At 40.9% G+C, this 16186-nt stretch overlaps 1 protein-coding gene across 1 annotated transcript in view; it reads left to right on the forward strand.

Annotated features, from left to right (window-relative positions):
• The window catches only part of MYH15 (myosin heavy chain 15), a 182889-nt gene extending 170498 nt beyond the window's left edge, over positions 1-12391 (forward strand). Inside the window, 6 exon segments of the mRNA XM_068545552.1 lie at positions 219-291; positions 293-377; positions 2158-2262; positions 10910-11002; positions 11956-12090; positions 12327-12391. Coding sequence (XP_068401653.1) covers positions 219-291; positions 293-377; positions 2158-2262; positions 10910-11002; positions 11956-12090; positions 12327-12359 — 524 coding nt within the window. The 3' untranslated portion in view covers positions 12360-12391.
• Positions 12392-16186: the final 3795 nt, after the last annotated feature.

A 16186-nucleotide genomic window follows, 5' to 3' on the forward strand; every position in this document is an offset into this window, starting at 1 on the left:
CCTCACCCTAATCTCCAGTAGCTGCTGCTATCTTGATTGCCTTATGGTTAACAAACTCGAGGGCCACAGAGGTTAGGGAAAGCATGGTGGGAAGAGATTAAGCACACAGAGGCAAGGCATGGCACCTAGTCACATCAGGAACGGAAGACTGTGGGTAGAAATGTTAAGCTTGATTGGCTGCTGGATTGTCTCAGTCCCTTTCCTTCTTTTCTAGGTAGCAAACATGTCAGAAGAACTGAAGAAGGAGCAAGATACCAATGCCCACGTGGAGAGGATGAGAAAGAACATGGAGCAAAGACTTACGGGAAAGGCTGGATGACGCTGAGGAGACCGCCATGATAGGGAATAGAAAGCAAAGCCAGAAACTAGAATCCAGGGTAGGAGTTTGCCTGCATAATCATGGGGTCTTGACACCTCCCAATTCGAAGCCTTTTTGTCCTGTAATGTCACACCAGATAGCCCCTACCTCCCTCCTCACTTTTGCTTGTAACATGTTCAGATCTTTGACGGTGTCAGATCTCAGTATATTCTTTCCTTCTTCTTGACTTTGGGCCACTAAATAGGACTTTTCTTGGACTGGGTGAAATCCGCCATCCTGCTAAGTGAGAATGCAGTTCCTCCCACTCACCCGCCCCAGCTCTAGGGCTCCCCACAGCCAGGGAGACCAGCTGTTTCCAAACACACCCTCGCAGTCTTGCTTCTGTGCCTTTGCTCCTGTTATTTCCTCTGTGGAGAATGCGCGTTTCCTAACAGCCAGACAAAGGGGAGGGAAATAACTAAATCAAGGACCAAAACAGACTTAGTGAAAATATAGTAAAAGGCCTGACCGAAATGATGCAGTACCTGCCTTCAGGGAGCTCAAAAATAAATAGGAAGACCTAGCTTGAAAATAGGATTTTTAAAATTATTGAATCAATTTCAGTGACAACGTATAGGTCATGTGACAAATGCTATAAGGATGGAAAGAATATTTGAGTGGGATTTCATGGTTCAGAAGGGCCTCTGAAAAATAAAGTATTGCCTTTGCACATTTATGGTGTATCCGTATAATGGAATACCAATGCACATTGATGGTACATCCATGTAATCACACTGATTAAAAAGGAGTGAGGAAGAGCTCTGTAATGTCCTGGAGATCATGGCTAGTGGTATAATGCTGATAAAAGGTACAGGCGATGTTGAGAGTATACAAACTTCTGTGCAAGAAACAGGGGAAACATGAAGACATGTACACATTTGCTTGTATTTTCAAAAAGAATTGGTGACAGAATAAAACAAGGACTAATAAAAACAATTACTCATAGGAGGAGAACACAGAGATAAAAGCTAGACCTTCTGAATGCAACTTGTGTAGTTGGTGTGATTGCAAAATCATATGAAACACACCCTCCCCCTTCAACCCCCTACCCCGTGTGCTGCTTTATTTCTCTCCATACCACTTATCACCATCTAACATAGTCTGTATTTTACTTTGTTTCGTTTGTGTGTTTCCCTTCCTTAGAATGGATGCTTATAGAGGGGAGAGAGTTTTGTCTGTTTTGTTCCCTGCTGCATCCCTGGCCCTGGTGTCTGGTGCATAGTAGGCATCAAATATTTGTTGAATGAATATTATGTTAACCTTGGTTGTATAACTCTGTAACGCTGCAGGCCAGCTGTTCATCTGTACTACAGCTCTCCCACAAAGCAGGGCTATGGGGCTATGGGTGACATATGTGTGACAAAAACTCAGAGTCTGATTTCTTTAGAGAGTCAGAGCTTAACATGGAGAAAGAAGCTTAAGATGAGGCAGTACATTGGCTGAATCCTTAAAGAGTGCTATATATAGCTTATTCTCTCTATATATTTACGTACATTCGTAATACACACGTGTGTGTAATTTTGTAATCCAAGAGGGGAAGTTTATCACCTCTGCATGGATTAGGCTTTCACATCCTTGAGTCTAAACAGCCCTTTTATGAGCTCATATAGTTCAACCAGCTCACTTTTGGCGAGGCGGTTTTCCCAGAGTTTGCCCTGTTTCACCACTGCCAGAATGAGAGTGCACCCGTCTTCCCTGATGGTGTCACTATTTCAAATGATCGTGCCAGCAGGCAAATGCAATGCCCGCCTGGCTTGCTGGCTGCCCGCCTGTCATCTGAGACCGTGGTTTGCTTGCAGGTCCGTGAACTGGACGTTGAACTGGAAAGCGAAGTCCGACGCAACGCGGAGGCCCAGAGGGGAGCCCGCAGGCTTGAGCGATGCATCAAAGAGCTGACCCACCAGGTACTCCAGGAAGCCACTCCCTGTTTGCCTGGCTGAGCTCTACCCTGGGCAGATGTGCTCCTTCAGGTCTGAAACGACCCCCTAGGTCTCCTGTAGCTCTCTCTCCATCTTTGCTCTCCTTCAGCGGGAGACATCAACCTGCCCTTCCAGGGCTCCTGTGCTATTGTTGGTTTGGGATAGTCTCTTTTCAGAGCTCTCGGGAAGCAAAATGTGAGCAGCAAGTTGCAATTAGAAGTGAAAAGCTATTTATACTGTCCTTGTTTCTTCACACATAATGTCTGCAGCACTTTCAGAAAGATGTCTTCCTGTGAGAGGCTGAGTGAGAACAATGTGTAAATGAAGTGACTGGCAGAGACGGGGAAGGGGGGGTGCGACTCAGCCAGCAGGTTGCATGGGACGCTAGCTAAGTTGGAGCAGGGGACATTTCCAGTCTTGTTTTCTGGCCGCATGAACACTCCAGGCCACCGAGGACTCTATCTGGTGCTGGTGCCAGGTGGAAACACAGCAAATGCTGAGAGGCCCCCGCAGCTTTCTGACTGTTTCCCTGTGGCCTAGCCTTGGTCTAACCAAATAACTGAAAAGAGGTGGGCAGACTTCTTACCAGTAACTAATGTATTGCCAAAGTAGCAACGTACTCCTTCACTTGTGTTTTCATTTTCTAGCCTTTCTTCACTTTTCTTCCCATGGAGAAGACCAGCGATTCCACGGTAGCAGAGGCACAGTCTTGCTCACCACTCTGGGCCCAGCACCTTCCTGGCACAGAGTAAGTGCACGTGTTTCAGTTGTTAAACACAGATGCCAGAGGTCACTTTCTAGCCCTCTCCGCTGCACAGTACAGCTTGTTCCAATGAAAAGGCAAACTCGTCCTAGGCGCCCGCTTTACGGCAACTTGGAGAGCACTCACGTGAGATCTGCTGGTCATGATGCTGGTCCCTGAGGTTGAGTTGGTGTCAAAGACATCAAAGTCTGCCTTCCTTGCAGTAGGAGGGATAGTGTCGATAAGAAAGCAGAACGCTTCAGAAGCATCATCTTGGGCTAATTAAGATGAAATGAAATGAGCTATTTGCACAGTTCTTCTTTGCTGAATAAGTGGTTCTTTCCTAAGGCGAGTTAGTCTGACACTGAGGAATGCGCCCATGGCATGTGTGGCTGAGGAAGTAAACACCTGGGGAACGTGAAAGGTGTGCTATTCTACTCTTTTTTTTGAGCAAGGAGAAGAAAACATGAGGAAGCAAAATGCTGCTTGTTAATTATGTCTGGCTTTTTCTTTCTATTTTCCTATGGGTTATTCTTACAGTTTTCTTCTGTAAACAGGTTTATCATACAACAATACACCAAAGCTATACTTTCTTTGGTTTCTGTTGTCCCAAGGAATACAATCTTATTCTATTGTATTTTTATCTTTGTTTCTTGGTAGCAATAATCTTAGTGTTTCTCTTGTACTAGTATGGTGGTGTATTTCTTAATTTCTTCCAAGTGTCTGCCCAATGCTTAGAGTATATCTATTCAATTATGCAATGATTTTCTGCCATCAAGTCAGATAATACCTATTGAGTACCTTTTTATGCAAGATAACAGGCTAGACCCTGTCAGTTTAAAGAGACATTAGAGAGCTCTCCACGTTCTTTGATATCAATGCCTGGTTTTGAAATATTCAAGGTAGATGTCGAGTCAACTCAATCTGTTCTCCTTTAACATCAAAATAACCATCAGGACTATGAGGCAGGGTGTTTTGTGCTAGTACATTGTAGATGCCATTATGAAATGTCATTTTGAAAGGGACACAAATATGGTTTTCCTTTCCTAGGAAAAATCCTCCAGGAAGATCATACTGTATTGGAAAAGGGAATCAAGTGTCACCCCATCCACAATAGTTCTATGGCCAGTCCCCACTGAGCATTTATCTTCCCCAATATGTCCCTCTAGTGTCTGGAAATTCATCCTATTTTCCTCTCTCCAGTGTCTAAAAATGTACGCTATAAAGCAGGACATAGGATTAGGAACCTATACTCGTTATAGAAGGTAAAGACAGTTTTCCTCCCCTCCTCCCACCTCTCCATCCACCTGCTCCATGTTACCTTTGTCTGCTTCCTATATTCAGGGATCTGTGTGTAGATGTTATTTAATCCTTCCCAATCTAAATATGGATATAGTATCTTCATTTCTAGGGATGAGAAAACAAAATTTAGTCTTGGGTGTGTTCTCCAGGAACCAGATGCCAGGATGGAGTTAAAGTACAAGAGATTTATTGGCGGTAACACCTGGGAAAGATAAAGGGGAGAGCAAGCAGGCTGAGGCAGAGAAAGCTTTCAGAGCACCTTGCGAGTCTGACACCTGTGAAAGGAAAGGGTGAAGGAAGGAGGATGGGATAGAAGGAGCCTCCGGTTGCAGTGCAGCTCTGGGCAAGTCTCCAGCACATAGATTGCTGTAAGAAGTCCCATGCTGGGCAAAAAAAGCCAGATCCTGGTAACTTGGCTGTGCCCCACTGTCAGCTGGGAGCTGCTTGGGGAGTGTGTGATCTCAGTATAAATGCTACAGCAGATCCCAAAGGCACTGCAGTTGGAGGGTTTCAGGTACCTGCACTCCTCACAGCTGAATGGCAGGTCGTTTTCTTGAAGGGAAATCTGAGCCCTGTGCAACTATGGCAACCACAGTTACTTAATGCCTTGGAGGGAGCTGAGATGTGAACCTAAACCTAACAAAGGCTTTGCCTCCCCACATGGGGGGAACATCAATATCAGCAGCCACCTAGCCTTTTTCAGTTTTCTCCTGTGTGGCCTCCTTTACCACACAGGAAATTTACTCACCTGAGTAAATTGGTTTTAAGCAGTTAAACCTCTATTGGGTTTGGAATTCCCTATGACCACATAATTCTATGAGTCTTCAAGTTTCTTAAACCTGAGAGGTAGAGAGCTAGGCAGATGAAAACAAAGAGGGATTTTATTTATAAAGTAGACATCTCATTTCCCCAATCAGGTGATTTCTTATATATTGGCCCCTGCCTTAGGAAGTTTAAAAATAGTAATTAATTATCTACTGTCAGATTGTACTTCAAGGTGGGAGTGGGGGAGGAGTGCTCTAGGCAACACAAAGAGTTGGTTAAACCAAACTCTCCTTCCTCCCTCCCTTCCTTCATATATATATATATATATATATATATATATATATATATATATATATATATATATATATATATATAAAACAGATAACATTGTATCAGTTTGGGGTGTACAACTTAATGATTTGATATATGTTTACATTGCAATATGATTATTACAACAAGTTTAGTTAACACCCATCTTCCCACATAGCTGCACATTTTTTTTTCTTGTGATGAGAACTCTTAAGATCTATTCTCTTAGCAACTTTCAAATATACAATACAGCATTGTTAACTATAGTCACCGTGCTCTATATTACATTCCCAGGACTTATTCGTCCTATAACTAGAAGTCTGTACCTTTTTTTTTTTTTTTTTTTTTTAAGTTTTTTTTCTTTTCTGCAGTTGCATTATTTATTTATTTATTTATTCTTGGCTGTGTTGGGTCCTCGTTTCTGTGCGAGGGCTCTCCCCAGTTGTGGCAAGCGGGGGCCACTCCTCATCGCGGTGCGCGGGCCTCTCACCGTCGCAGCCTCTCCTGTTGCGGAGCACAGGCTCCAGACGTGCAGGCCCAGCAGTTGTGGCCCACGGGCCCAGTTGCTCCGCGGCATGTGGGATCCTCCCAGACCAGGGCCCGAACCCGTGTGCCCCGCACTGGCAGGCGGACTCTCAACCACCGCGCCACCAGGGAAGCCCAGAAGTTTGTACCTTTTGACCACAATCACCCATTTCCCCCACCCCCAATCACCCCCCTCTGGCAGCCTCTAATCCGTTCTCTGTTTATGTGAATTCAGTTTTTTAGATTCCACATATAGATGAGATAATATATTGTCTTTCTCTGACTGATTTATTTCACCTATTATAATGCCCTCAAGATCCATCCATGTTGTCACAAATGGCAGGATTTCCGTCTTTTTTATGGCTGAGTAATATTCCAGTGTGTGTGTGTGTGTGTGCACACAGCACATCTTCTTTTTCCATTCATCTGTTGATGGATACTTAGATTGCTTCCATATTTTGGCTACTGTAAATACTGTTGCCATGAACATGGGGGTGAAGATATCTTTTTGAGATAGTGATTTCATTTCCTGCAGATAAATACCTGCAAGAGGAATTGTTGGATCATATGGTAGTTCTATTTTTAATTTTTTGAGGAAACTCCATACTACTTTTCATAGTGGCTATACCAATTTGCATTCCTACCAAGAGTGTACAAGGACTCTTTTTCTTCACATTCTCACCAACAGTTGTTATTTCTTATTTTTTTGATGATAGGCATTCTAACTAGTGTGAGATGATATCTCATTGTGGTCTTGATTTGCATTTCCCTGATGATTAGTGACGTTGAGTACCTTTTGATGTACCTGTTGGCCATTTGTGTGTTTTCTTTGGAAAATTGTCTATTCAGATCATCTACCCATTTTTAATCAGGTTTTTAATTTTTTTGATGTTCAGTTGTATAAGTTCTTTATTTTTTTAGATATTAACCTCTTCTCGGATATATGATGTGAAAATATTTTCTCCCATTCCACAGGTTGCCTTTTCATTTTGTTGATAGTTTCCTTTGCTGTATAGAAGTTTTAAAGTTTGATGTAGTCCCACTTGTTTATTTTTGCTTCTATTACTTTTGCTTTCGGCATCAAATAAAAAAAAATCCTTGTCAAGACCAGTGTCATGGAGCTTACCCTCTGTTGTCTTCTAGGAGTCTTATGATTCCAGGTCTTAGATTCAAATTTGTATCCATTTTGAGTTCATTTTTATGTATGGTGTAAGATAACGGTCAAATTTCATTCCTTTGCATATGGCTGTCCAATTTTCCCAACACCATTTATTGAAGAGGTGGCTGTCTTTTCCCCATTATATATTCCTGGCTCATTTGTCATAAGTTGGCCATGTATATATGAGTATTTCTGGGCTCTCTATTCTGTTCAGTTGATCTACATGTCTGTTTTTATTCCAATACCATACTGTTTCAATTACTATACCTTCGTAATATGTTTGAAATTGAAATTAGGGAGCATGATGCCTTCAGCTTTGTTCTTCTTTCCCAAGATTGCTTTGGCTATTCGGGGTCTTTTGTGGTTCCATTCTATTTCTGTGAAAAGTGCCATTGGAATTATGGTAGTGATTGCATTGACTTTGTAGATTGCTTTGGGTAGTATGGATATTTTAACATTAATTCTTCCAATCCATGAGCACAGAATATCTTTCCACTTATTTGTGTCTTCTTCAGTTTCTTTCATTAATGTCTTATAGTTTTCAGTGTGCAAATCTTTCACTCCCCTCGGTTAAATTTATTCCTAAGTATTTTATTCTTTTTGTTGAAATTATAAATGGTATTGTTTTCTTAATTTCTCTTTGTGATAGTTCATATTAGTGTACAGAAACACAACTGATTTTTGTATAATGATTTTGTATCCTGCAAATTTACTGAATCCTTTTATTAGTTCTAACAGTTTTATTGAAGTCTTTAGGGTTTTCTATATAAAATATCATGTCATCTGTAAATAGAGAGACTTTTACTTCTTCCTTTCCAATGTGGATGCCTTTTATCTTTTTTTTGCCCAATTGCTCTGGCTGGGACTTCCAGTACTATGTTGAATAAAAGCGGCAAGAATGGACACCCCTGTCTTGTTCCTGATCTGAGAGGGAAAGCTTTCAGTTTTTCTTCACTGAGTATTATGACAGGTTTGGGTTTGTCATATATGACCTTTACTATGCTGAGGTATTTTCCCTCTCTATCTACTTTGTTTAGAGGTTTTATCATAAATGAATGTTAAATTTTGTCAAATACTTTTTGCTGACATTTTTGAGATGATCATATGATTTTTACCCTTAATTTTGTTAATGTGGTGTATCACATTGATTGGTTTGCAGATATTGAACCATCCTTGCATCACTGGAACAAATCCTACTTGATCATGGTGTATGATTCTTTTAATGTATTGTTGAATACAGTTTGCTAATATTTTTTGAGGATTTTTGCATCTATATGCATCAGGGATATTGGCCTATAGTTTTCTTTTTTCGTGATGTCCTCTTCCAGTTTTGGTATCAGGGTAATCCTGACCTCAGAAAATGAGTTTGGAAGTGTTCCCTACTCTTCTATTTTTTGGTATAGTTTAGAAAAGATTGGTATTCTTCTTTAAATGTTTGGTAGAATTCACCAGTGAAGCTGTCTGGTCCTGGACTTTTTATGATGGGAGGTTATTGATTACTGATTTAATGACCTAACTAGCAATTGGTCTGTTCAGATTTTCCATTTCTTCATGATTCAGTCATGGTAGGTTGTATGTTGTAGAATTTATCCATTTCTTCTAGGTTGTCCAAACTGTTGGTACATAATTGTTCCTAGTAGTCTCTTATGATCCTTTGTATTTCTATGGTATCAGTTATAACATCTCCTCTTTCATGTGTGATTTTATTTGAGTCCTCTCTCTTTTTTTCTTGGTGAGTCTAGTTAAGGGCTTGTCAATTTTGTTTATCTTAAAAAACAGCTCTTAGCTTCATTGATCTTTTCTACTGTTTTTTTTAGTCTCTGTTTATTTCCACCTTGATTTTTGTTACTTCCTTCCTTCTGCTAACTTTGGGCTTTATTTGCTCTTCTTTTTCTAGTTCCTTGAGGTGTAAAATTAGGTTGTTTGTTTGAGGTTTTTCTTGTTTCCAAATGTAGGCATTGGGACTTCCCTGGCAGTCCAGTGGTTAAGATTCCATGCTTCCCAGCTCATGCAGCTTAATATCAAAAAAAACAAACAACCCAATCCAAAAATGGGCAGACCACCTAAATAGACATTTCTCCAAAGAAGATATACAGATTGCCAACAAACACATGAACGAATGCTCAACATCATTAATCATTAGAGAAATGCAAATCAAAACTACAGTGAGATATCATCACACACCGGTCAGAATGGCCATCATCAAAAAATCTACAAACAACAAATGCTGGAGAGGGCGTGGAGAAAAGGGAACCCTCTTGCACTGCTGGTGGGAATGTAAATCGATACAGCCACTATGGAGAACAGTATGGAGGTTCCTTAAAAAACTAAAAATAGAACTACCATACGACCCAGCAATCCCACTACTGGGCATGTACCCTGAGAAAGCCATAATTCAAAAAGAGTCATGTACCACAATGTTCATTGCAGCTCTATTTACAATAGCCAGGACATGGAAGCAACCTAAGTGTCCATCAACAGACGAATGGATAAAGAAGATGTGGCACATATATACAATGGAATATTACTCAGCCATAAAAAGAAACGAAATTGAGTTATTTGTAGTGAGGTGGATGGACCTAGAGTCTGTCATACAGAGTGAAGTAAGTCAGAAAGAGAAAAACAAATACCGTATGGTAACACATACATATGGAATCTAAGAAAAAAAAATGGTCATGTAGAACCTAGGGGCAAGACGGGAATAAAGACACAGACCTACTAGAGAATGGACTTGAGGATATGGGGAGGGGGAAGGGTAAGCTGTGACAAAGTGAGAGAGTGGCATGGACATATATACACTACCAAATGTAAAATAGATAGCTAGTTGGAAGCAGCCGCATAGCACAGGGAGATCAGCTTGGTGCTTTGTGACCACCTAGAGGGGTGGGATAGGGAGGGTGAGAGGGAGGCAGATGCAAGAGGGAAGAGATATGGGGATATATGTATAGGTATAACTGATACACTTTGTTATAAAGGAGAAACTAACACACCATTGTAAAGCAATTATACTCCAATAAAGATGTTAAAAAATTAAAAAAAAAAAAAAAAGATTCCATGCTTCCACTACAGGGGGCATAGGTTCGATCCCTAGTCAGGGAACTAAGGTCTTGTATGCCATGTGGTGCAGCCTAAATAAATAACGGCATTTATCACTATGAACTTCCCTCTTAGAACTGCTTTTGCTGAGTCTCATAAGTTTTCATATGTTGTATTTTCATTTTCATTTGTCTCAAGGTATTTTTTATTTCTCTTTTGATTTCTTCTTTGACCCATTGATTGTTTAGTAGCATGTTGTTTAATCTCCATATATTTTTAAATTATTATTTGTTTCTTGTAATTGGTTTCTAGTTTTATACATTATGGTCAGAAAAGATACTCAGCATGATTTCAATCCTCTTAAATTTATTAAGAGTTTTTTTGTGGCCTAACATGTCATGTATCCTGGAGAATGTTTTATGTGTGCTTGAGAATAATGTTTATTCTGTTGCTTTTGAATGAAATGTTCTTCATATGTCTAAGTCCATCTGATCTAACATGTCATTTAAGGCCAATGTTTCTTTAATGATTTTCTGTCTGCATGATCTATCTTTCGATGAAAGTGGGTTATTGAAGTCCCGTATGTTAATTGCTGTTTATTTCTTCCTTTAGGCCTGTTAATATTTGTTTCATAGATTTGGATACTCCTATGTTGGTGCATAAATATTTACAAATGTTGTATCATATTGTTAGATTTACCCCTTTATCATTATATAATGACCCCTTTTGTCTATACCCAATGCATACTGCTGCATCCTTCAATTCACCTTCACATACATACCTATACATTGCAGGCAGAGGAAGATAAGAAAAATGTGAGCAGGATGCAGACTCTGATGGATAATCTTCAGCTAAACATACAAAGTTTTAAGCAGGAAATCGAGGCAGTGATAAGTACCAGAGGCAGTTGCAGCCTCATGGATTTCCTAGCCATTTACTTTTGATTAATGGAGATATGTGGCCCTAAGCTAGATGAGCAGCTTGTCAGAGAGGACCAGCTCAGCTTAAAGTCTGCTCATTCTGTTTTTTCTTATGCTAGAATTATTACCTGTGGTTAAAATTTGTGCAGCTTTTCCCTCCAGGGAGCCAGACCTTGACCTTGTGGTTATGCCCAAACATGTGCATTGCAAGAAATGAGCCAAATAAGAGCATGGTATCATGTAAAGATGGAAAAGTTTTGGTTGGGTAATCACCCTGAGACCTTCCTCACTCTAGGGCTTTCCTCACCCTAAAACCTTGCTTGAGCATAAACGCAGCTCACAGCCCTTTTTCCTGATGCGCCTGGACATAACTGTGGCCAAAACTACCATCTCTTGAAAGGTACTTGTCAGCCCTGGTTAGTGGCCACAGCTCCATGGAATGTAATTGATAAGCACCATATATACTGGCTTATGCCTAGTAATACTATATCTTGAAGGGTTTTGAATTGATTATTTAAATGCTTTGGGCTAAAATACTGCTATGTCTAATAATTACCCGTTGACCCTTATAATTGTAAAGACAAGCTCCCTCTACCCAGAATAGGATGTTAAACTGATTACAAAACAAATAACTGTGGTTAATCTATCACATACCAAATCTGTGAAAGCTGGACTACATCCAGTTGGTGGAAAGTGCTGACCATGTTCTAAATGTCCAGGGAACAACAGTTATAAAATGGATCTGGTGCCTGCTAGGAATCTGAATCCATATATATCATACCAAAATATGATATTCCATTCAATACTCAGAAGTTTAGATTCCTTTCACACATTTTTCAACTTTCTAATGTCAGAGCAGAACAAAAATATGACCAGTAGGCTCAGGGATTCCTTTTTTTTTTCATTTTTTATTTTTACAGGAAGCAGAAGCTAGTCAATACCTTTCCAAGTACAAGAAGCAGCAACACGAGTTGAATGAAGCTAAGGAAAGGGCGGAGATAGCCGAATCTCAAGTTAATAAGCTCAGGATTAAAGCAAAAGAGTTTGGGGAAAAGGTACGTCAGATATTCAGCTCTGCTCTAACTTTTAAAGTACTTGTGTTTCAGGTTCATGTCATCACATGGAAATTTCTTGTTTCTCTCTTTAAAGGCTTTTAAAAAACTACATCCAAAAACGGGTTCTGACAAAATCTTCCTATATTTATTAATTCTACTTGTCCAGGTAGTATGAAGCACTAAGCATTTGAGTGGGATGCACATTGTATTTATGCTTCTCAAATGATTAATTCTAGGTTAATGTGCAGGCTCCGAGCTCCAGGGCCTAGATTCATGTGGGTAGAACCGTCAGAAGTCCAGGGAGCAAAGATGGTTAAAGAAGCACAGATGGATCTGCTTGAAATTCTGAGTGAACTCCTTCTATTGTGGGCAAGTATGTGACTTTGTATCATATTGACATGGAGACCCCAGGCGGACACGTTTAAAATTGAGGCCATGAATGAGAACAAATGCAAGAGTCCTGCTTTTTAGCTATCTTCCCTAAAACAGAGAAAGGGACTGTCTACATCTCTGGTCCCCCAAACTTTAGTTCTGATCCAACAGTAGGGGCCAGTGCCCTAATTTTCCTGGTAAAGTGATAGAGTGACAGAGAGCACGAAACTGTAGGCTTGGCAGGGTCATTGGCTTAGTCTGTTCAGGCTGCCATAACAGAATACCAGAGACTGAATGGCTTACAAACTACAAACATTTCTCACAGTTCTGGAGGCTGGGAAGTCCAAGGTCATGGTGCTGGCAGATTTGGTATCTGGTGAGGGCCACTTCCTTGTAAACGGCCCTCTTCCCACTGTAACCTCCCATGGTAGAAAGAGAAGGAAGAAGCTCTCTGGGGTCTTTTTTGCATAAGGGCATTAATCCCAGTCACGAGGACTCAACCCTCATGACCTAATCACTTCCCAAAGGCCCCATCTCCTACTACCATCACCATGGGGGTTAGGATTTCAACCTATGAGTTTTGTGGGCGGGGACACAAACTTCACACTGTGGCAGTTAGGGTAGCCTCAGCTTCCTCATTGAGATTGTTCCCAGAAACACAGTTTTAAAGTGCGATCTGGCTTTAGGAGGAGAGAATTAAAGGAGGTTGGATACCTTCCACAGAATGCCTACAGAGCACTTAGCACAGGCACCGTCATTTCAGTTTTAAAAACATGGTACATGCTTGGTCTTTCTTATTTATTATAAATGAATTACTAATAACCCTGCAAGATAAGCAGATAGGGCAGCCAATAATAAATACTACCTTATGGGAGGGCGAAGGATCTCTTTTGAAGAAGAGACTAAAAGTTGGTTATATTGAATATATTTGGATCCAGATATGAGAAATATGAGACGTTTGCAGACTCCAGAAATTTCTTATCGATGAGCAAATAGTTGTCTCAGGGATAAGGCCTATATGGAGAGGTCCAGTTAAGTGGTTTGAACTCTGGCCTCAGTTTGAGAAGTGTTATGGCCTCAGATTGGGGTCTTCTGTGCAGAAGCTGCCCAGCAACCCCATGTAATGGATTTGTTTAGGGAAATACTTCACACGTGCGGCAATTGCACTCAGCTGCAGGAGGTCGAAGGGCCTCGGAAACAGATGTAATGCATTCGACTTTGTCACGATTATTTCCAACAAAGAATAAAATGAGTGAAGCAGAAATTGCTTCTGAGAGGCCAGAGATGAAGAGGAAAATCGTCCTTGGCAGTGCAATGACTAACTGTTTTCCATTCACAGGAGGAGAGCCTGAAATTCCTTCAACTGTCATAAACCAAAGGAAAAGGTTTTCTGATAGAACTGTGCATCAGGTCTGTGGAGCAAATTGGTGATGTGGCTAGTCTCTCCCTCATGGGGTCTTCTATAGAGGGCGCTGCCTTCACTGGCAATGCAAGGCGAGCAGAAAATTGAGTGACCGAGCACACCCTTGCGGTGAATTACCGGTGTCTGCTTTCTCTCATGCAGATAATTGCCTCAATTCCCTGCCTCCCTTTGAAGCTAATGAAGAGTTGGCTAAGTCCTGCTTACGTCTGGAAAGCACTGGGTTTGGTTCTTGGTATGCGTTGCACTAATGAAAGTCACAGGAATCTCACAGAACACACTGATATTCTGTTTTTCAGGTTCATGAAGAATGACCAGTCCTTGTTTATAAAGGACAGAGGCTGGAGAAGAAGTACAAGGAGGTACTGTTTTATGGCCAGAAACTTAAGTTGCATTTGAAACATACACTTAATTTTTTTTTACTGAAGTATAGTTGATTTACAATGTTATATTAGTTTCAGGTGTACAACATAGTGATTCGACATTTGTAGATTATACTCCATTTAAAGTTATTATAAAATGTTGGTTATATTCCTTGTGCTGTACATTGCATCCTTGTGTCTCATTGATTTTATACCTAGTGGTTTGTACCTCTTAATCCCCTTCCCCTCCCTCTACTCCTCCCGCTACTGGTGACCACTAGTTTGTTCTCTGTATCTATAAGTCTCTGTTTTGATATATCCACTCATTTGTGAAACCGACATTTTAAAAAACATGTTTATGCTGTGTCAAAAGTAGTTTAAACAAGGTGATCAGAAAATGAAATAATAAAAGGGAATGTTGTTGCTTCCAAGTGTAGTGGGGACTTTTTTGATCCTCAGAGGCAAGTAAACATTTCACATGAAAGATTAAATAGATGCAAGAATCTTTTAAATTCTGATGTTAAAAAAATACTTTGTCCATGTTGCTTCTTAATGAGTAATATTCACAGAAGACATGAGCTATGTTATGGTCCACGGGGACTAGGGCATATTGGTAAACAGTTATTACTGAAGTTAGTGAACTCTGCTGGCCTTCTTTCTACATCCGTGAGTCTGTATTTTTAGCCACTAATGGTGGGAGACAACAGGCTTTTCTTAGCATTCTATAGTGATTTACATATAGTCATAGTTAGGCATTTTGCACTCATAGGTAAAACCCTCCTGCTGGACAACCATGTAGGCTACATACTTGTGCAATACCGAAGCAACACCCCACACAAGATGTTCAGATCAGTGATAGCTGGTATGCTGTCCTTGTATTGTACCAATTTGGCTAAGCTGGAGGTACATTTCCTGTGTGGTTCTGGATTAAAGTTGGTCACAAGAGAAATACGCACCAGATTTGAGAGGAAGAAGTGAAGGAACAGCTGGGTTCTTTCTGTGCTCATAAGGGCAATGTATAGCCCCAGGCACACTGGTGATAGCTGGCAAATATTACTCCAGGCTGAAAAGGTGAGCTAGCTGGGATGGGCCACAGCTCCGTGGACCCGCAGCTCTCTGAGCTCCTGTCAGAGTCCTCGCCCGGCAGGTGTGCAGCTCAATGGCAATGGGCGCCAGCTTATCTTACAGGTCACGCACAGTGTTGACTTTGGAGGCCCTGAGAGACCGCATGGGGTCCAGTTTGTTCTTATAAATTCCAGTCCATCCTCAGTCCGTGTCCAGCCGTCCTTCCTGACCGCTGGCACAACTGACCGGCAGCGACCTCAGGCCCAGCACCAGCTGCAGAGGCGACAGCCTGGTACAGACTTCTTCACCAGTGCCCACAGTTGTATAATAATGATGTTGAATCTCTATAATAAATCCTTATTCTGTCGTTCTCAGCAGTCTGCCTCTCTGATCCAACCTGCTTCACACAGGTGGCTCTAAGATTAATTCAGGGACTCAGCGGCGTTGAAGGACACAGAATCTTTCTTGTCAGCCATCCTCAATGTGTCGGCTTTGGTCTTGAAATTTATCACCCTCATCACCGTAAGTAGACTAGAGCAATTCTGAGCACTTTCTCCTCACCAAGTGTCTTACGTCCTTTTCTAAAGTTTTTCTTTAAGCGTCCTTAATACTTTACCGTTTGTGATGAACACTGGTCACAACATTATAGCAAATACATGAAGTCAACAGAACTATGTGCAAACTAGGAGATTGTGAAAGAAGTCCAGCTGATAAAGAAAATTGGACCAGGTATTATTAATACACAATTGAGGATTGGTTTTCTCCTGTAAACTATATGGTTAAAAACTTGACTAAGTTAACAAAAGTCCTGGTTAGGCTTTCTTTCTTATATATTGATGATAAAATTGAGAACAGATCATCCAGTCAGCTGAATTAT

This window comes from Eschrichtius robustus, chromosome 6 (assembly GCF_028021215.1).
Source record: "Eschrichtius robustus isolate mEscRob2 chromosome 6, mEscRob2.pri, whole genome shotgun sequence".
In the NCBI taxonomy this organism is placed as follows: Eukaryota; Metazoa; Chordata; class Mammalia; order Artiodactyla; family Eschrichtiidae; genus Eschrichtius; species Eschrichtius robustus.